This window comes from Poecilia mexicana, unplaced genomic scaffold, assembly GCF_051168715.1.
Source record: "Poecilia mexicana isolate PSO_F unplaced genomic scaffold, ASM5116871v1 scaffold_6, whole genome shotgun sequence".
Taxonomy (NCBI): Eukaryota; Metazoa; Chordata; class Actinopteri; order Cyprinodontiformes; family Poeciliidae; genus Poecilia; species Poecilia mexicana.
This window is the reverse complement of record NW_028263375.1, coordinates 2836496-2856767: the sequence shown is the minus strand read 5'-3', so window position 1 is coordinate 2856767 and position 20272 is coordinate 2836496. Positions and strand designations below refer to the sequence as shown.

General features: G+C 39.3%; 2 protein-coding genes across 6 annotated transcripts in view; both read left to right on the top strand.

Annotated features, from left to right (window-relative positions):
- The first annotated feature begins 4850 nt into the window (after positions 1 to 4850).
- osr2 (odd-skipped related transciption factor 2) lies at positions 4851 to 13793 on the top strand. 4 transcript variants are annotated; one of them, XM_088006060.1, is made up of 4 exons: positions 4851 to 5959; positions 11780 to 12460; positions 12759 to 12858; positions 13173 to 13793. In XM_088006060.1, the coding sequence occupies exons 2-4, from the start codon at positions 11814 to 11816 to the stop codon at positions 13353 to 13355; spliced, it is 930 nt and encodes a 309-aa protein (XP_087862186.1). In that variant the 5' UTR covers positions 4851 to 5959; positions 11780 to 11813; the 3' UTR covers positions 13356 to 13793. The 4 variants fall into 4 exon arrangements, with proteins under 4 accessions (XP_087862186.1, XP_014859428.1, XP_014859429.1 ...); XM_015003942.2 differs by lacking the exon at positions 4851 to 5959 and adding an exon at positions 9395 to 9754; XM_015003943.2 differs by lacking the exon at positions 4851 to 5959 and adding an exon at positions 9396 to 9754 and having other exon boundaries at positions 13255 to 13793.
- A 3053-nt stretch (positions 13794 to 16846) lies between these two features.
- The window catches only part of vps13b (vacuolar protein sorting 13 homolog B), a 298354-nt gene continuing 294928 nt past the window's right edge, over positions 16847 to 20272 (top strand). For both annotated transcript variants that reach the window (XM_015003945.2, XM_015003947.2), the window contains exons 1-2: positions 16847 to 17409; positions 19104 to 19257. In XM_015003945.2, the coding sequence (XP_014859431.2) occupies positions 19111 to 19257 (147 nt within the window). In that variant the 5' untranslated portion in view covers positions 16847 to 17409; positions 19104 to 19110. The remainder of the gene's footprint in view (positions 17410 to 19103; positions 19258 to 20272) is intronic.

Sequence of the window (20272 nt, the reverse complement as noted above, 5' to 3'; positions counted from 1 at the left end):
GGTGAGTTGTTTCTCCGACATTAGCACATTTAGCATTGTATTCTTGGGGTTGATTGACAGAGCTATGCCCCTCCTCCTGGCTCTGATTGGTTGCCTCTGACCGTGAGCGGTGCATTTCTTCAGATGGCAGTAGCAGCTCAGGGGATGATGTGGAGAAGATGGATCTATTCACAGATTACCTCATATTATCCTGTCACGACATGGTGACAGTTTTAACAAAAATGTAAAAGAAAAAAAAAACATGTTTTTTTTATCAATGTTATATTCTGCAGCTACAATGCAAACCACAGTGGAGAAGATATCCATTCTCACCACAAGAACCCATTTAAAAAAAATTTCTTTTAGTTGAAACTACAAACCAAAAAAAGGCAAGTAAAAAAATTGGAGTCAAGCCAGAGGGGATATTTTTATGTTTTGGGGAATAAAAACGATTGTCTTCACAGTAACGCCGCCTGAAAGGCTCAGAGGCAAAAATAATGATAACACACAGCAGAAATATTGCTCCTTGTGGAGAAATTTAATTGAATATTGCTGCGCTCCGATGGGAATCTGCAAGAAGTGCCCATGTCTCCAAAGTCCCTCACAGCCAAAGGTCCTTCGTGTAACAGTGTCAAGATCTGCTCTCGTTTGGTGAAGTGGAAAGCCATTTCCTGGCTCTCTTTGTGCTGCACATTCATCTGTCGTGTCACAAAGGGAGAGAGTGGCAGGGGAATGGAGAAATTATATGAAATCACACAGGATGAATGTTATTGTTGCCGTTGATGTGGGAAAGTGACTGCATCCATTGCTATGCTAATTCCTCTTCCAACAACATTACAGACTTCACCAAAAACCGTGACCTGCAGTGTGTGTGCGTGTGTGTGTGAGAAGTGCTTTGCAAACTTTCTTCCATTTCTCCATTCCTTACATGCACCCTCTCCCCTCCCTTTCCACACATCTATTCCTCTTCCATTTCTTCATCTTTTCTATCTACTATTTTGTTTTTTTCTCTCTTTTTTTTTCTTTTAACAGATCCACCCAAGCTCTGCTAAATCTCCCCGCGCTATAATCACTCAGTTCTCGCTCTGTTTCCGACTTTCCATCCTCAGATTGACAGTGAAGTCACGGGGAACTTTTAAAAACGTCACCCCCTGACTGGCTGGATGAGACACATCGCCGCTCTGTTGATTTATCCTTCCAGTGTGCAGCAGTAACTTTGTTAACATCTCTCACCAGCCGATTAACAGCCCTCTGGTGTTGCCAGGAAACAGGTGCTGGTAACATTCACGCTGTCCGTCAGCTCTGCGGCAGCAGCAGGACTGAACGCTGCCATCGTTACACGCAGGGAGTCTGTGACTTAGACCTGAGGCAGCAATGGATATCAGTAGGATGTACAATACCTTGTAAAAGTAATTCACTTTTTTTTCCATTTGTTGTTACAACCATATTCTGTAACATATTTTGCAGGGGGGCGATTTCAAGTGATAAACTGACACATTACACAGCACGTTTTGTGGGTTTGCATTTGTATTCAGCCCTCTAGCAGGAAAAATCCGTTGTAACCCACTAACCTTCAGAAGTGACCATAGTCATGGTTTTTCCAGCTGTTCTGTGAAGAACTCAGAGGTCTCTTAGAGAACATAAAGATTGATGAAGACCAGAGAAATGGCAAGTGGTAAAAATGAACACAGCAAACAGGTCAGCGATGAAGCTGTGGAGAATTTTAAAGTGGGGTTAGGTTATAAAGTAACTTAAAAAGCCTTGGAAAGCTCATAGCCTGCTAAAAACAAAACAGCCCCTTGTTGTACACTTTGCTTTGTACAGAGGGTCTGAACTGTTGACTATGTGAAGCGAAGGAGGCGTGGACTCTGGATCAGGTTTTGCCCGATAGCTAGCGTTTGACTTTTGTGTAATGCACTAGCTAGATTGTGAAGGAAGCTACACTATGAAGCTTACCGGAATTTATGCACCACATCTTTGTCAGCAACGAAAAGTCATAAACATTCCTTTTGTTCTGAATTTAATTGCTTAATATTTGGCCAAACCACAGTTGGGTCAGAAGAGAGCAGATTTATCTTTTTTTTTCACCTGCTTTCAAAAATAGCGCTTGGCAGAAAACTGACACCGTACATCATCCTGAACACACCATCCTCACTGTGACATATGCTGGTTCCAGCTTTATATATGTTTTTATTAACAGAGACAGCTCGTCAGAGTTTGTGTGAAGACGAAAGGAGCAAAGCGAAAGGGCATTGCTAGAGGACAGAACTAGTTGCTAAAGGCCTGCTGGGTAGTTTGCCAAGAAACAAATATGGCTATTTGTAGATGTACAGAGGTAGAAAACACACTCCAGAAGACCTGTAGTTGAATCTGCAATGAAAGGTTCTATACAGCTTGGGTTCTGATCTTTAGTGAAATTTTTTTTCTGACTTTCAGTTCATTTTATTTTTACTTAACTGGCGTCAGTTTTCGGAATAAGTTTCTCTGTGTCCTGAAACGCCCTTCAGTTCATACTGAGGGGAAAAAAATCGGGAACTTTATCATTAAAATGCATTATTTGTTTTCACACTTATTTCCAAGACAGAAGATGATTAGGACCACTGGAGAAAAAATAAATAAATAAATAAATATATATAAATAAATAAATAAATAAATATATATATATATTTATATATATATATATATATATTTTATATATATATATATATATATATATATATATATATATATATATATATATATATATATATTCAGTGACTCTAATTGTCTTCTCTATGTAAAGAGGGGAAAAAAAGATTAACATAATAAGACAACATTTGAAAAAAGACAGAACAGCTGCATCCAGAAAGTCCCACCCTGAAAAGAAAACATGGGGCCTGTCGCAGCTGACCCATGAAAAAACTCTGACCTCAGAAGGAGAAAACAGCGCGTTGATGAAAATCCCACATAAAAATTCTAAACTGCTGTGATACTACAGGAGGGAGAACGAGCTCCAGGTGTTTGATATGATCCTCCCTGCCTGCATCTCTGCGCAGGAGGAAGTGAAGCCCACAGCGTGCAGGATACTGCTCACCTGCTCACCTAACTCGCTTCCCCGCTGCTTTTCTACTTCTGCATGTCTTCCTGCCGCCATTTCTACCCAGCTGTGTGTCGAGGCAGCTGTGCTCCGGCGGTTTTTTCACACATCTGCCTTATTCTTCCTTAAATGTCATAAGACTTTGATCTTTCCACTTTTTCACCTCTGACTCAAAACTTTAAGGATTTTTGGGTCACACTGGTCAGTTCCCCAGTTTAAAAAAAGGATTCTCACCCTTTGAATTTGTGCACGTTTCATCACTGACATCACCGGATCCACTACAATACTGGGAAATTACCCTGCCTTGTTATACAAACTTGCAATTAAGTCTCTATGTATTTCTCATCATCATTTGAGAAAGAATGTTCTCAAAAGCAGGAGAAACGGCTTGGAAACGGCGCAGTCGCCTCGGCCCAAAGCTGTTACAGCAGCTGATGGTTCGAAATACAAACGTGTGAACGAACCTCGTTCAGTCTGTTTCCGGTCTTTATTGAATTTGCCTGCAATTACTTTTTAAATCCAGCAGATGTAACTTGCAGTGACAGCAACACAGTGTCAACACAGTGTCGACACAGTTCGGGAAATGTGCCTCATCTGCCCATCACTAGGCCTGGCTCGGTTTCTAAGCTAGCTATTTCAAACGTTTGTCAATACCCCAACCAGGTGTGTTACGTCCACAGACGAATGATCTTAACTGGGACGAGTGGAAGCCCCGAATAAACTGGCAAAATATAGGGAAAACAATGTCAGTCGCCCCGTTCGATACTCGCGTCTCTCACCTCTGACGTCCATCATGGCGCCTCCAATGATTCACTGACGTAGCTGCAAAAGAGTCTCTTCTCGTTTTTTAGGCATTCGTTCACATTCTCACCTTGAAACTCAAGATTCCGACAGAACCACACGACTTCAGAGCCCGTACAGTTTGAAAACCGATATTATAATATCTAATTGACCTCGGAAACCAGAGCTTAACACACTGTGACATTGTGTTTATTTTATTTTTCTTTTTTTTTTCTTTTTTTTTTTTTGAAAACAATCTATTACTTAAAAGCAGATAATAATTGGACGAAAAATAGATATCGGATCATGCGTTTTGTGAGCAGCTTTTATGATGGCGAACAGATGTCTTCCTTTAAATCTCTCCCCTCATTCACTCTGCCTGCCATCAGACCAGACAACAAATAACCAAAGATGTCATTTTCATGGCAGGGAGCTCCACAGAAGCACCCGGCCAGCTCAGTCAAACCGGAGGAAGTTATTTGCTGACAAATGGGATTTGGTGCCGGGCTTCAGCTGCATTTACTGGTGGGTTTTATTGGCTGAGGGAGCGCAATATCATGGCGGTTTTCTTCTCCATGCCTCTCCAGCAGAGTGGATAAACGTTGCAGGGAGCAAAGAGGAATGCCGGTCACGCAGCAGTGCTGTTAAACGGTGGCAGGAGACCAGTGAAGAGAGTGGGCACCGGACGGCAGATGGAGAAAAGATCCGGCAGGAGAGCGGAGGAATGCAGTGTGTCCGTTATAAAGTCCACTTTACCTGTTCACAGGCTCATTTTATAGGTCTGGTTTAGTTTTTCATCAAATAAAACGCTTGAGGACGGGGCTGAGGGTGGGGGTGAAGGAGTGGGGAGCAAAATTCTGAGTATTGCACCAGAAATGAAAATGGAAAGCAGGAACAGAGCAGGCAAAATGCAGACATGTCCTACATGAAGTGTTTTAATCGCTGTTTTAGTTCTGAAATTGACAAATGTTCCAGTAATGACTTCATACAGCTTCTGACAGGAGAACAGAAAACGCTGCAACACGGTGATCCAACAGGAGGCAGTGTTGCACAGGGCTTTGGTCTGCAGGAAAGGGGCTGTTTTATTCAAGCTTTATCTTTCAGAGGCGACCCTGAAGCTGTCAGTGAGCAGCGGGGCTCAGTTAAAGGCGAGGCGACACGTGTCACGGTCACGACTCACAAACCCACCGAATCTAAACCGGATCTAAAACTTAACCTAACCTTTTTTTTTTTTTGGCTAATTAAATAAATGAAAGATGAAGAAAAATTTTGACGTTATCTGAATTCAAGGTTTTGTTCCAAAAAATATTCCTTGTTAGATTGTTAAATATTAGATTTATCTTTTGTCTAATCCAAAAGATAAATCTAACAAGTCTAAAAGGCCCAGCAGAGTCGCACGTATTCACCACCAAGTGTTTATTAGTCGTGGTTTGATGAATATTCAAAACAATATTTAAAAGGTATGAAAAATGTTTTTGTCAAAATAGTCTAAATATAACATCTACAATGGCACACATTAGTCATCAGAGGAAAAACAAAACAGTTATCCCTCTTTCAATGAAGTGAATGATAATTATAGCTTTACTAAAAAAATGATAAAAACAGGATATATGTTACGTGCATTTAAAGCAGAAACTATTTCCAGAGGAAGATCTATGACGGCTTAATTCTGTTTCGCTCTCAAAAAAAAAAGAAAAGAAGAAAAAAAAAACAACCACCTGTATGATAATAGAGTCATAACCCCCCCACTTATTCTGAAATGCTCAATTTCAAGTAAAAGGAGTGTGATGTGGAGGAAAATGTGACTCGGGGGTCTTTGAATGAAAAACAGCCATCCTCAGAGCTGCTGCTGCTGCTGCTGCTGCTGTGGGAGAGGATGAGTGAGAGTGTAGGTGGGGAAGTGGGGGCTTTCAAACCACAGCAGGTAGGCAACAGTGACAGGTTTACCTCCCCCTGCTCGTACACTATGGACCTGACATCCTGTCTGCCAGCACACACACACACACACACAGAGAAAGAGAGAAAACAACACGGAGAGGCAGAAAGAGCCCAGAGAGGGAGACAGACTCCGGAGAAGGCCGTCGGCTCCGGCTGTTCTACTGAGGGATCTACGGGTGGCCCCAGGTAAGGAGGGTTTGAAAACTTAGGCAACGCCGTTCAGCAGCTGGACACACATGAGGTCAAAATTATAATTCTGTTATCAAGGAGGACAACAAACGTCTAATATGACCGTGGCAGGCAGAGGTCAGGACATCATGGCAACTACAGCAGAGTTTACTTTCTATTTGTATTTTTTTTAACACTAAAAGGAATTACATATCATCAAACATTTTTTAAAGTTTGTATTAAAAAAAAGTTAGAAACTGAAAGCCTGTTTGTTTAGGTATAAAGAAGAACACATTCCAGTTCAGTCCATTTCTTCGTCTGAGCCTCATCACACTTCTTGGATGTGTCTGACTGACTCCTGTTGAACTTCTCCTCTGTCACTTAGGTTTATTTAAACAGGAGTGTCGGCCATTACGGGCTTGGCAGCTGCACCGTGCTGCATCTCTGATCCTCTGTGGGAGTCATATTATCATAGAGAACGATGACGGCTGCAAGGGACTCAGGCTGGGGGCCAAAGGGCAAAACGTTAACTCTCCAGCTCTGACGTTACCCAAAGTGGAAGGGATACAACGGTGCACATTTTATACGGAGGTGCTACATAAAACTGGAGCATTAAGACACTCCAAGTGTGATCAAATTTTCTGGACCTTTCCCCAATCCACTGCATACCTTAATAACTGTGTCATCAGAGGATATTGAACACAGGAAGTCCTACGATCTTGATAGTTAGAAGTCTTAATAAGTGACAAAATTATTTGTCTCAGCAAAGAAAAAAATAAAAACACAAAGCAACCACTTATCACTGTAATACTCTAGATTCCATCAGCGATAGAGGTTGTTTGCACTAAAGTTTAACTTTTCACTCAAGGAGGGAAAACTTAGCTGCAACAGGAAGTCAGAGAGTTTTGCAGAAAATATTTTGCATAAATGGAGAGAGGTGTCTTTTCTTTTTTTTTTTTCGTTGAGTCAATGCACAACACTGATTATTGGAATGTAATTATCAGTGGGTGGATCTCCTTTACCAAAACCTCTCTGAGATCTTTAAACAATTACAGCCTCTTTTTTTCTTCTTCTTTTTTTTTTTCTCCCCCAGCACGCAAAAATAAACATTTAAATTGTTATGCTTTTCTGAAGTGAATAGGATATGTCGCCTTGGGCCTTTTATGTGTGCTCTAATCTGTCTCTAGTCGTTCGGTGTTTTGACAGTGAAGATCGAGGCCGGGGTGATACGAAACCGAACCAAAAACCACAAGCATGTTGTGCGCAGACGACGTTCTGCAGCTGTAAGAAAACGAAAATTGGGTTACACACACTGCCTCGTGGACAGATTAAACCCCAATTATTATTATTATTATTATTTTGAGACGCTTATTTCTCATCGTTGTGGACTAAAATCTATCCTTCTGCTCTCATCGGAGAGGCCTCATTAAACCAGGGTTTGTAAATTGCCTCTACATAAATTATATCTTTATGTGTTTGCATCTAATGTTCTAGACAGCTTTAATCCACTAAGTATTTGAATTTAAAAAGTAATCGTTTATTTTAACGAACTCTAATGTTAACCCGTTGATTAAAAAAAGAGACTTGTTTTCTAGTCCGTAGCGCCTAAAAACAAAGGATTTGGTGGGCGGAGTGGAGTTTAATTCCGTTCTTGTCCACTAGGCGCCGCTGTTGACCTGTATTCTGACTCGAGCAGCAGAGCCTTCCCTGACTTTCACATTGACGAATACAAACATTCAGGCCGAAAGTTTGCAAACGTTTGGGAATGCGGAAGGATGAGTCCAGAGAGGATGGACTGGAGCGAAGCGATGGGAAATCTCATTAAAATTACAAAAACATAAAACCTAACTACTTTTACCTTATTTAATGAATATTGTTTTAAAATGGTTGGTTTAAAAATATTGGAATTATGTAGATTAGCTATTGTTATTTTTCATGTCAGAGGAAGCATGTTTATGTAGCACCAAGCTTTGGTACTGAACAGAAGCTCAACCAAACTGCAATGTAAATAAATGATCGACAAACGCTTCATCAGTTTTTCATACTAACCATAAGAGAGGTCAGTATGCGGGGAAAAAAATGAGCAAACCATTTGTAAATGTAATTTTTTTATTATTATTAACACTTCACTGAAAAAAAACAAATGTTTGAATTGAGCCAATTTAAATGTTGGGACAAATTTGCATACACATTCTTTGAGTTCATTGTATTAAATATTTCTAAGAAGAAATCATATGTTTAAAAGCTAAAATAATATTTAAATATAAGTAGGTATATTTAAGTATACTTGGAATGAATGAGCCAACTCATTCTTCTGGATTTTATTAATTTTTTTAGAGATAAACAAAGACAAGTTTTAGATTATATGCATAAAACATTGATAAAATAGGAACATAGCTGTTTAATGTATTGTCAACCTTTTTGTCTTCTTTTAGAGCGACTGCTTGAGATTTGAGAAACTTGACTTTAAATGCTGTTAACACAGAAACCAACTCAACCACAAGTCTTCTTAAAACTGCTAATTTTTGCTTGGTGGATATATTTATATATATTTATATGATAAAGAATGCAATATACACATAAGCCTTTTTTTAATTTATTTATCTTATTTTTATTTATTTCTTTTTGCTGGACAGTGGACACGACAAAAAACAGTCCTGTTGACTGAAGCAACAAATTCTGTTAACTTTGGAGAGAAAAAAAATATTTAGGAACTAAAAGAAAGTTGTTAATGTTGTTGCAAATAATTAAACTTTGCATTTCAATTTTAATACAGAAAAAATTTACAAACTGACCTTGATAATTTTTTTAAATTCCCTTTATAGTGTTGTCACAACACAATTCGCTCAGGGTTTATTGGCTGTCCTTTACCTTACGCTATTTATTCAAATTGTGTAATTCACATCATAATGCTATGATAAACATGTTAGATCATGCAAGTTAACAAAAATAATAATAAATTAGGTTGTGCTCACAAATGACAAAAGGAAAAATTCAGAGGATATAAGCTTCAAGTGATAGAGTTTTTTTATTATTATTTTTATTTCATTTTTCAAATCCAAACCTCAGAATCTACTTTTTTTTCACCCTGACCACAATAAAATAAAACGATTTAATGAGGCGGATCTTGGATATACCCTCCATTTGGCAAATGAACTGTATAGTTTGAAAAAAAAAAAAAAACTTCTTGTAAGCTGCTTAAGATTCCAAAAAAGCACGTTTTCGAAAGCGTGGAGTTGGAAGGGAAAAAAGCCGCTCAGGGTTTCCCCCATGCGCTTTCCAAGCAGTGTCTCCAGAAGGAAGGTATCAGCCTTGGCCGCGCCGCGGTGTGTGTGAGAGGTGTCAAAGAAAGGCAGGTTGAACGGAACACGCTTCTCTACTATGGTCTGGAGCCTTAGTTGCTATCCAAACACAAATAAACAGAGGGGAACATTGGAGTTAATGATAGAGGAGGTGGGGGTGGAGGTGGTGGGAGACGGGGGAAGGCGTGTCAGAGGGCGGGCTGAACGCTCCAGAGTCCCGTAGCCCTAAAAAGTGAAGAACCGCACACTTCCAGCCCCAGCTTCGGACGGGACTCCCACGCTGCCGCCGCCGCTGCTGTCTCTTCTCCAGAAAAACTCTCTTCGCCTCTTTCCACAACTTTTCACAACTTGTCACATCCCAGCAAAGGTCCGAGACATCAGAGTTTGGCTGCATGGCTACATGAAAGTTTCATGGACTTGGATGTTGGAAACGTTTTATTGGAGCTCGTCGCCTGTGTAGTTACTGTGGATTACTGACATACCGCAGGACCCTTGGCAGCTACTTATTGGGGTAAGATTGTGTTTGGCAGGGTGCATGTCAGTCCTCCGCTGGGAGAGGAGCCAGTCTCACGCAGCCCACTTGTTAGATCACTTTAAAAAAACTTCTAATTAGAAAGAATACTTTACTTTTTTTCACCCCCTTTTTTGTTGCTGTTTCACTGCGTCCTGACGTAAATGGACCAAACCAAAAGGTCCGCTTTTTCAAAAATAATAAAACTAGACTGATAATGTGCAAGACTAGACATCTACGTCTGATGACATCCGACATGAGGACGTATCTCCCTCACGTTGTGACATCACTGACCTCTGTCCGTGCAGAGCGCGAGGCGTCACTGAAACAGACAGTGGCCTTCGACTTTAGAAATACATTTAAGCGAGATATTAAAGATTTTAAACGAGACACTCAGGTTGCTGCTAAACTGGGGGGGGGGGGGGCAACAAAAGAAAAGAAGAAAAAAAAAAAGAAGTCCAAAGGTGAGGTGTAAACGAGCTGAATGAAAGCTGCTCCACTGGCCAAAGAACAAGTGTCTCCACGGTGATTTATGCTGCACCTGTGCAAAAATGATATTTAACCCCACCGCATGTGACAGGGAAACCAAAGTCCAGGGAATTCAATCATATCTGCTGCAAAAACAAAAGGGCATGTGCAGCCTGTCCAAGAGCTTCATGTCTGTCCTCTCCAGGTGAGCACAGAGATATCTTATCCACAGCGTAAAAAGCGCGCAGATTTATATATTTATGTATATTTTCCAGCTATCATAATATTTCATCTTATGTAGTCAGTCTAAATAAAAAAAATACTTTTAGTTTTCATTCTTTTCTGAATATCTGACCGCCTGATAACTGCTGGATCATTTCCACTTCCACTGTCACCATCTGGAACTCCTACAACTTCCACGACAGTTTTTTAAAAAAAATATTATTTTTATATTTGTGTGTGTGTGTGTGTGTGTGTGTGTGTGTGTGTGTGTGTGTGTGTGTGTGTGTGTGTGTGTGTGTGTGTGTGTGTGAGTGTGTGTGTGTGTGTGTGTTAAACATAACTTGTCGCAACAAAAAAAAAAAAAAAACAAGAAAGAAAGGAGGCCAATCCTGTCCAGCTCACCTCGTCTGTCCCACGTTAATACGGAGGCAGGTCGCTTTTTATTACTGGCAAATATGGTTCTGTGAAATGTTGGCCTGTAAATGCCAGGAGGTTGCCAAGATAGGGGTGTGGTGGTGGTGGTGGGGGGGGGCACGCCATATATAAACATGGACTACATTTAATAAATAAAAATACATAATATTCTCTTTCAACTAAAACCTATCAACTCCAGTAAAATCAGAGATGCATTCATGCAAGGCGTCAAAGCTGTTTATTTTTATCATTATTTTCTTTTAATTCATATTCGGTTTTCTTTTCAAATCTCTGAAACTCTGCAGGCAAAAAAAAAAAAAAAAAAAAAATCCCTCTTCCACGAATTTAACAAGAACACTTGTTTGTGAGTGGAGAAGCACTTAGAGCAGTCTCATCAATTACGCCTCCTGACACGTAGTGCGTCACTCAGTGTGATCTGAAATCCCTGTTTTGCTGTGATAATTGAAGCCAGATGAGCGACGCGTCTTACACCTTCTTGATGTTGGCCTATTACAGTTTCGATGAGTGATTTTACTTTGATGGAATTATTTAGAGACGCGGTGCGCTCATCGCGTTAAAATGTTTAATGTGTGGGCGTAAATCTGGCTACGGTTTTTAAAAAAAATAAGCAGGTTGTTCATTATGCTTATCTGATTAATTAGAAAATAGACGCTAATTCAAATTTCCTTTTGGCTACAGATGTTTCCGGGGTTTTTGTTGTTGTTGTTGGGTTTTTTGTTGTTTTTTTTACATGTAGGTTATTACATCATTTTTTGTCGTCATGTTTAGTTATTTAAAAGCCATGAAATAGCCGTGTTTCTGATTTGTGACAGCCACATAATTACTCACCCTGAGCTTGGCGTTAACTCACAACTTTCGCTGCTTAACTTTTTTTTTTCTTTTTTTTTTCGTCTCCCGCAGGGTTTCCAGCGTCCTCCAAGAGGTCTGAGCCGAAATGGGGAGCAAAGCCCTGCACGCTCCGATCCCGCTGCACCCAGCCCTCCAGCTCACCAACTACTCCTTCCTGCAGGCCGTCAACACTTTCCCCGCTGACCAGCTGCAGGGACTGTACGGGCTGAGTGCGGTGCAGACCATGCACATGAACCACTGGACTCTTGGCTATCCGCACATGCAAGGACTGAGGTCGACGATCACGGCGGCCGCCCAAGGTTTGGTGGACCCCAGGATCCCCTTCCCGGCGTTGCCCTTCACGGCGGCCGCGCAGCTCTTCCATCCGAAACAGGCCGTCGTCACGCACGGCATCCCCCCACATCACAAGGACAGACCCAGGTTTGACTTTGCCAACTTGGCCCTCGCTGCCACTCAGGAGGACCCGCCGAAGGCCGCGGACCTGGCAAAGCTGGCGTCGGGACTAGGGGGGACCATCTCCGAGCTGAGCAAGCTGTCCCCCGACAGAAAACCCACCCGGGGCAGACTTCCGTCCAAGACCAAAAAGGAGTTTATTTGCAAGTTCTGCGGCAGGCATTTCACCAAGTCCTACAACCTGCTCATCCACGAGAGGACCCACACGGACGAGCGGCCGTACACCTGTGATATTTGTCACAAGGCGTTTAGGAGACAGGACCACCTGAGAGACCACAGGTGAGACGGCGCTCGGGCAAAACCTCCTACCTGCAGCATCAATCCACTCTGTTTTCAGCTCATTGTTTCTTTCAAAACATAAATTCTTCTGCACTATTAATAGGTCTACAGCCTTGACTTTGTTTCTGTTTACACGAATGCGCTAAAACCTTACATATATTTGTTCATTTTTTTAAAATTATTTTTTGCATTCTAAATGTGTGTGTGTGTGTGTGTGTGTGTGTTTTGTTTGTTTGTTTTGTTTTTACGCAAATCCATCCAGACCCTGATGAAGTGCCACTTCTTTTTTTTTCCACAGATATATCCACTCCAAGGAAAAACCTTTCAAATGTCAAGAATGTGGGAAGGGATTCTGTCAGTCCCGCACCCTAGCCGTCCATAAAACCCTACACATGCAGGTAAGCTCAAAATACTACGCATGACCCTGACCTGAAATGCTCAAACATCATGATTCTGTGTATGCTTGCATGCCTGGGGGATGTGGATTAGTCGTTTTTTAAATAAATAAATAAATAAATAAATAATAAAATAAATAAAACTACTGCATTTTGGCCTGTGTTCTGATTAAAGCGTAAAAATTAACCCATAAAATTGTCATTAGGAGCTTGCAATCGTAAAAGCTGATATGTTAGTGTATTTGGATGTCTGAAAGAATACATCTGAGCTATACAATTAAAGGGAATAATCCTTTGCTTGCTTTAAATCTAAACAGGAGTCCCCCCACAAATGCCCCACATGCGGAAGAACCTTTAATCAAAGAAGTAACCTGAAAACTCACCTTCTCACCCATACAGACATCAAGCCCTACAGCTGTGGCCGCTGCGGAAAGGTGTTTCGGCGCAACTGTGACTTGCGACGGCACAGTTTGACGCACAGCCCACATCAGGACTACTAGGCCTGCACAGACTAATAAAAATAAACCAAAAAACAGTGGGGGACAAACAAAACTCGGCGGGATGGCTCACCGACTTTTTTTCTTTTTCTTCTTCTTCTTCTTCTTCTTCTTTTTTTTTTTTTTTTGGTCATCAAAGAGACTTTTCGAAGCAGGACACCGTTGCTGCCTCGCTGCCCAATTTCACCGACAGGATTTGTTTGCACCTCAAGGATAATCCAAAGTAGCCACGACAAAAATAACACCCAGCTTCCCCGGCACCTGTAAATATGAAGACTGTGTAAAAAAAAATAATAATAATAATAATAATAAAAAAGTGTTGTTTTTTTATTATTATTTCCTTTTTCTGACCTTGAAATAATAAAATTGTCAAAAACGTCATAAGTTTAAAGTATGTTAAATTGTATTTTAGAAATAAATATTTTCATGACACGTGTATAATTTCGTCCTGTTTTTATTTCACGCATTTCGGAGGAAATGCAGAAACAAATAAATAAATAAAATAAAATAAAATAAAGGCAAATATGTGTTGAAGACGATTCACCTATTCCAATGTGACGGATCGTTGGAGTTCCTTCTCTATGAATCGGCAGGCAGCGCACAGAACATGGCAATCTGGACGACTTCAAGCTGAAGACTGATAATAGGAATTACATGTTTAATTAGAGCAGCTGGTGGTCTTCGTAAGTGTCTGAATCACGAGGCTCTGATTTGATCTTCCAGAGGCTAAGTATATTAGGAGCATTAACAGCCGTATCACGTCTTTATCTGAATCATGCACGTCTGATTACATTATTGACATGCTAAGCGGAAGAAGGAAGAGCCTGCACCAGAAGCATGTTAATGCACATTGTAGACAGGCCGGTCTCCTACGGAAGCCTTGTGGTTCCTGCAAAATCAAACTTAAAATAATTTAGAACGCATCTCCATTAGGTTAATGCAAGACCTCTTGAGCCATTAATATGAGAGGGCTTTTTTTTTCAATGACACGATAACCAATGGACGCTCCAGCGGCGGTTGTTTCCTGTTGACAGACTTTGGATTTCATCCAGCTAAACTTTGACCGCAGCCACACAACAACCATCAGAGTCTGGTCTGTAATAGGATGAGTTGATGTCACTCAGTCTTTATATTTATATATTGTCACTCAGTCTTATTGACTGAGCTGAAACCTGAAGCAACTACTTGAAAAATGGCTTTTATCTTTATCTTTAAGGCGCTCGCAAATACAGTCTGATTAAAGCGACAGCAACAACAACATGCATCTAACACCATGTTCATTTTTTTTTTTTTTTTTTTTTTTTTTGCTTGGAAGGGGAGGAACATCTTGATCCAGGCTGTGGATCAGGATTTTTCGTTATTTCCCAGAAGACAATAGAATCGAACTTATCCTACAGCAACAAGGAAAAAAGTTACCTATAAGGTGAAGATTTTAGATTATTTTATTAAAATAGTATTCATGCAGCAGCAGCAGCAACAATAATAAAACGACTATGTTATTATTATTATTATTATTATTATTATTATTATTATTATTATTATTATTATTATTATTATTATGTTGGCAATATGTATATTTCAATGGTTTGCAGGTTTTTTTCCGTTTTATGACTGCCTCCAGATCAAATTTAGTCTGGATGGAATCTTACACATTTACATCATGCCTCTTTTCCCTTTTTTTTTTAAAGTAGGCACAAGCAAGCGAAGCGATCTTGTTACAAACCTAGATATTTTGTTATAAGGTTTGTCATAAATCCAGCTATCCATCCATCCATCCATCCATCCATCCATCCAGCCATCCATCTGCTCGTGCGTGCAGTCGCGGGGGAGCTGGTTCCTCTTTCCAGCGGTGGTTTATCTATTACCAAATTATATAAGTCTGAGAAAATACCGCCTTGTATCGAATTCCAAAATTTTGGATGGATGAATACAATTTTTGGAGAACATGTGTGTGTCTCGCAGCAGTTTATTGTTAACATTGATGCGCGAGGCAAAAAACGAACAAACAAATAAAAAACAACTGCAGGGGTTTCCATGAAACATATGCCTTACAACTCTGCGTGAGGATCACTAAATAAATAAATAAATAAATAAATGAAATAAATAATGACCAATATAATAATAATACTAAAGCAAAACAAAACGCCGAGTGGATTTTAAAAACAACCTGATGAATGACTTTCTTCCAGGACGCAGTTAATAGTGCGTGGATATTCGAGGACCGATTCCGTTGACTGTGTCCTCTGTAAGCCTTATCTAACTGACAGGTTAGCGGCTGCGCTGCCTGCAGGCCAATGGGAGCCGGTGCTCTGCCTTCCTATCTTTATATGACCTTACGCAGATTTTCCTGACTCTTTAGACAGAGAAAGAGGGTGGGAAACACTCCGGGGGGAATAAGGAACCCGTACCCAAAAAAATAAATAAATAAATAAAATAAAATAAAAAATGCGGATTGCACCTGCGACAGCCCATTGAAATTTGAGATATGATAACATTTCTAGTTTGATTCACAGAAAAAAAAAAGAAGAAACACCGTTCAACGGCAGTATAAAAGGAGAAGTTTAAGAAGAATTATTCAAATGGTTTAAGTATTAACGAATTTTTACAAAGGTGCCCCCAAAACAATGTTTTAAATATTTCTTCTCTATTTTATTTTGCTATTTAATAATATTTTTATATTATGTCAGTATGTGTCTCTCCAGTGCAATGTCTAATATTTATTCAGCAACATTATTCTTTTTTCATTCATAAAATCTTCAGCTAGCCTACATAGTAGGCTATAATACAGCCTACATAGTAGGCTAGCTGACATAGATAGCAGTACAACCTGCTATCTATGTCAGGTATATATATATATATATATATATATATATATATATATATATATATAATGACTTATCTCTTTCATGTTCCTTTAAACTCAAAGTGTTACAAAAACAGATGATTTAGTGAAGAACAGGAATGAATATACCATCCACTATTTTTTCACTTGCAAATGTAAAATTTTGATTTAAAAAAACAAAAACATTGCTAGATAATAAAGTTTGTATTTCTACTGCAGGATTCCTACTGAAATGCGCACTGAGGGTGAAAACTACAAACTTAACCACCCTGATCAGTTGGCTTTGATAAACACTAAATCTTTGATAGATTTGACCTAGATTCTAAAGTTATCAAATCTTCTGGAGATTAAAGCACTGCTTTCAATATCAGCTTGCTGGAGAAATACAGAGCAGAAGAAAATACAGCTAACAGAAAAAATTAGTTTGATTATTTTTCTTTTAATTAATTAAGTAGAAAACTAAGAGAAGAAAAATACAAATGGACGCACTCAACAGAGCAGTTGGTCAGTTGTCGTATGCCTCATGTGACGTCAAATGAAGCATGTGGTTGTTGAGGCTTGCAAGTGTTTGGGCGGGTAGATTATATATGAATTAAACAGCATTTTATAACAAAATACCAAAACAAGTAGAAAACAATTATATAGGGGATAAACTAATGTTGAAGAGTTTGATTACTTTGTAGAAAAGTCGGGCGTTTCTTTAAAGGGAATAACTTTAAACAGGGTTGTCTCCTTATGCACATTTTGACTGTAGGTTGTGTCTTGTTTTTTTTTGTTGTTTTTTTTAAATAGCTGTAGATGTTTATCACAGTTGTGTTTTATGATACATTCAATTTATAAAATCCAACTATTAATATTTACTATTTTAATCTAATACTACATGATGTTGATCAACCGTAAGTGCATTGAATCTTTGAACGGGCTTTAAAATCGGTAATCTAATAAATATTTTAAGAGCATAAAAGCACCTTGTGCTAACCACAGAAGAAACAAATAATCTATTGACAGATTCATAGCGTTTTGGTTGTCTCAGTTGCTGAATGTGTAAACTGCTTTGGGAAAGGCTCTTTTCCCACGAACGCAAAGGCAACGCTTGTCATACGGAAGCCGCGTTGGTGTTTACAGATGACGTTTGAGCTGTAGCCGCTATGGGATGTAGCTGACAGGAGAAACGGTGAATTCAAGAAATAGTGGGTGGACAGAAGCTGGAATCAAGTAAGAATCTTATTTTTTGTGTAAACCTTCAATGTTTTTGTTTTAGGGTGTCTTTTCTTTGCCGCAGCTGAACATTTGTGGGCAGAGTACGAAGCTGCTTTAATGACAGGTAGGGTTAGCATAGCTAGCCTTTCTCTATCTCACTATCGGGAATTGCTAGTTAGTAAGTTAAACTTGAGGTTACAGAGCACTTTAGTTATGTTTATGTCTCTATCATTTTGAAATATAGGTTGCTAATTGGTAGTATTGGTTCTCCGTTGTTGCATTTCGCAAGGAAAAGCTGCATTAGCTCTCACGTTAAACGACTGTGAAAGTTTAATTTGCGAAAAGTTAACACGTAAACAAGAGTTTGTGCAGCTAAATATTTTATAAAATTCATCTTTAAACGGAGAATGGCAAGTGTTTGATACATTTTGATATGAAGCAAATGGGAATACGCCGTTAATATTCACAAAAATGTTATGTTATCTGCGTATAAAAGACCCTAGATATTTGGAGTTTTAACTGCAGAAAAAACACAGGTGTGGCCAGTATCTTTAATTAGCTTCCTTCCATTCTGTATTTTCAGATATACCGAAGTACTGCCTTTAGTGACGCACCTTACATTATTTTACCTAATTAATATACGCCTTTACAGGTAGCTATTAAAATGAGGACTTCTGCTGTTACCAATACCTAATTTCAGGCTTTAGTAATGCGCCCATATCCATACCATCAGTAGTCTTCTATCGGGCATGACTATTTTTCACAAAAAAACAAACGAACCAACAAAAAACATACAAGACTATCACACACGTTAAATTGCATAAATATGTCAAAAGTATGGTATTTAATCATACAAGTAACTCTTGAGAACACATTAAACCTACATGCTTCAAACAAATTTTGAACATCCCATATACTTAAATGAATTTATTTTAAATTCGTTCTCAACTATGAATATACATTTTAGTTGAGTGCTGTACTTCCAAAGTCCAGTTGTTTAATGTTCCTGTACTATTCCAGTCATCAGCTATTTGAACTCTTATTGTTTAGAGAATAGCTGTTTATTTGCAGCAAGTAGGTTCAAATCAGGCCTAGGTTCTTTTTGAATGGAGTTTGCAGGTTCTCCCAACGCATGTGTGTTTTCTCTGGGTACACAAGCTCCCTCCAATACCCCAAAAGACATAACTGTTGGGTTAAACTGTGTTTCTAAATTGCCCTTAGTTGTGTGTGTGAATGAGTATGTCCAGTGTGTCTCTTGTGATAGACTGACAATCTGTACCCTGCCTCTTACCCAATGACCGTTGGAGATAGGCACCAGAGCATCCTCTTTTTCCCTGTTTCATGAGATTAATGGACAAGCCCATCATAACAAAAATAGAGTATGTAGTCATATTTTTATATCTTGATGTTAAGCAAGTGTTTCCATTTCCTGTCATTAAAAAAAACAATTTCTTATTGTAGTTTTCAAATGCTTGTACTTCAGACAGTGTGAGTTAGAGATCAAGTCCTACAGGAAAATGAAATTGTCATAAATCTTGGGTGCAGAAGGACGCACGAAGCGCTCTAAAATTTCCTGGGATGTAGAGCTTAAATTGCTCTCTACACCAATCCTTATCACCCCAGTGACTGGTACAAAATTCTACAAATGAACACCATTATTGCCTGACATTGTAGTGTTTTACTGAGCCTTTGACTTGTGTCCAATACAGTGAAAAGATGCTGGAGTCCTACGTCACGCCGCTCTTGATGAGCTATGTGAACAAGTACATAAAGAACCTGAAGCCATCTGACCTACAGCTTTCTCTATGGGGAGGGGATGTGGTGCTCAGCAAGCTGGACCTGAAACTGGATGTGCTGGAACAGGTAATGTATGCTAAGTAGAACTTGTGCTTTTCTGAACATTGATTAAGATGAACTCCATATTTTACTACAGTGCTCCACAGTAATATCTGACACACTGTCAGAGGTCCAAACAAGTTGTAAACATAACATTGAATTTGTCTGAGAAAATATAGCTTAGAAGATTATGCAACAAACAGCATAAATAAAGAAATATGCCTTGAGTAAAGTGGTTGAGTGCAGGTACCTGAGTCACCTCATTATCAAGTGAATTTAAGGAAAAACTAACTGCTTTTTTGGTATATTTGCACTTAATGTCACTAGTCTTTATTACAGTTGTGTTTTAATTCTGTATCTCAAACCTGTTGCTGCTTATGAAAGAAAGTAAAGAAAGCAAATTGTTCATTTTCCAGTAATTGACCTGATAAAGTGGCCTGGAAGTTTAGAAAGCTGTGTACACACACTCATGTACAATTATGTAGAGTGTTGATATAATGAATGCATTGATTGCATTGAACAAGAAGGACAAAATAACATTCAAGTGAGTTTCCAAGAGGAACTTTATAACCACAAAATGGAATAAAATAGTAATGACCTGGAGCCATCAAGACGATGAACAATTCTTCAATATAGGGATAGTTTTAGAGAAATGGGTTTAATATTACTGTGTGATTGCATTTCAACTCTGTGGCGTCAAATGGAAGCTGGCTGTACCCCACTAATTTACAATGTGATCACAGTCTTTTTTCAATTGAAGTCCAGATGGATTCTATGGAGGTAACTGCTCAAACACCTTGTTACAGTTATAGGTGCAAGTCTTTTGGTATGTTTCTAACAGCTTTGCATTTCTAGAGTGTGTCTTTTTTTGTCATTTGCTAAATGGCTCAAGCTCAGTCAGATAAGAAAGTAAGTAGCAGTTTTCAAGTTTAGCTCATGGCCATTCTAACATTCTGTATGTTTAGCATCGTTGTCCCTCTAGACCAGGGGTCCCCAAACTACGGCCCGCGGGCCGGATCCGGCCCGCCACGTCATTTGGTCT

Bases quoted from the DNA above. Each gene is read 5' to 3' on its own strand.
- osr2 (XM_088006060.1), top strand. From the start codon at position 11,814: ATGGGGAGCAAAGCCCTGCACGCTCCGATCCCGCTGCACCCAGCCCTC. The intron at 12,461-12,758 runs GTGAGACGGCGC...TTTTTTCCACAG, and splicing joins GACCACCTGAGAGACCACAG to ATATATCCACTCCAAGGAAA. The intron at 12,859-13,172 runs GTAAGCTCAAAA...AAATCTAAACAG, and splicing joins ATAAAACCCTACACATGCAG to GAGTCCCCCCACAAATGCCC.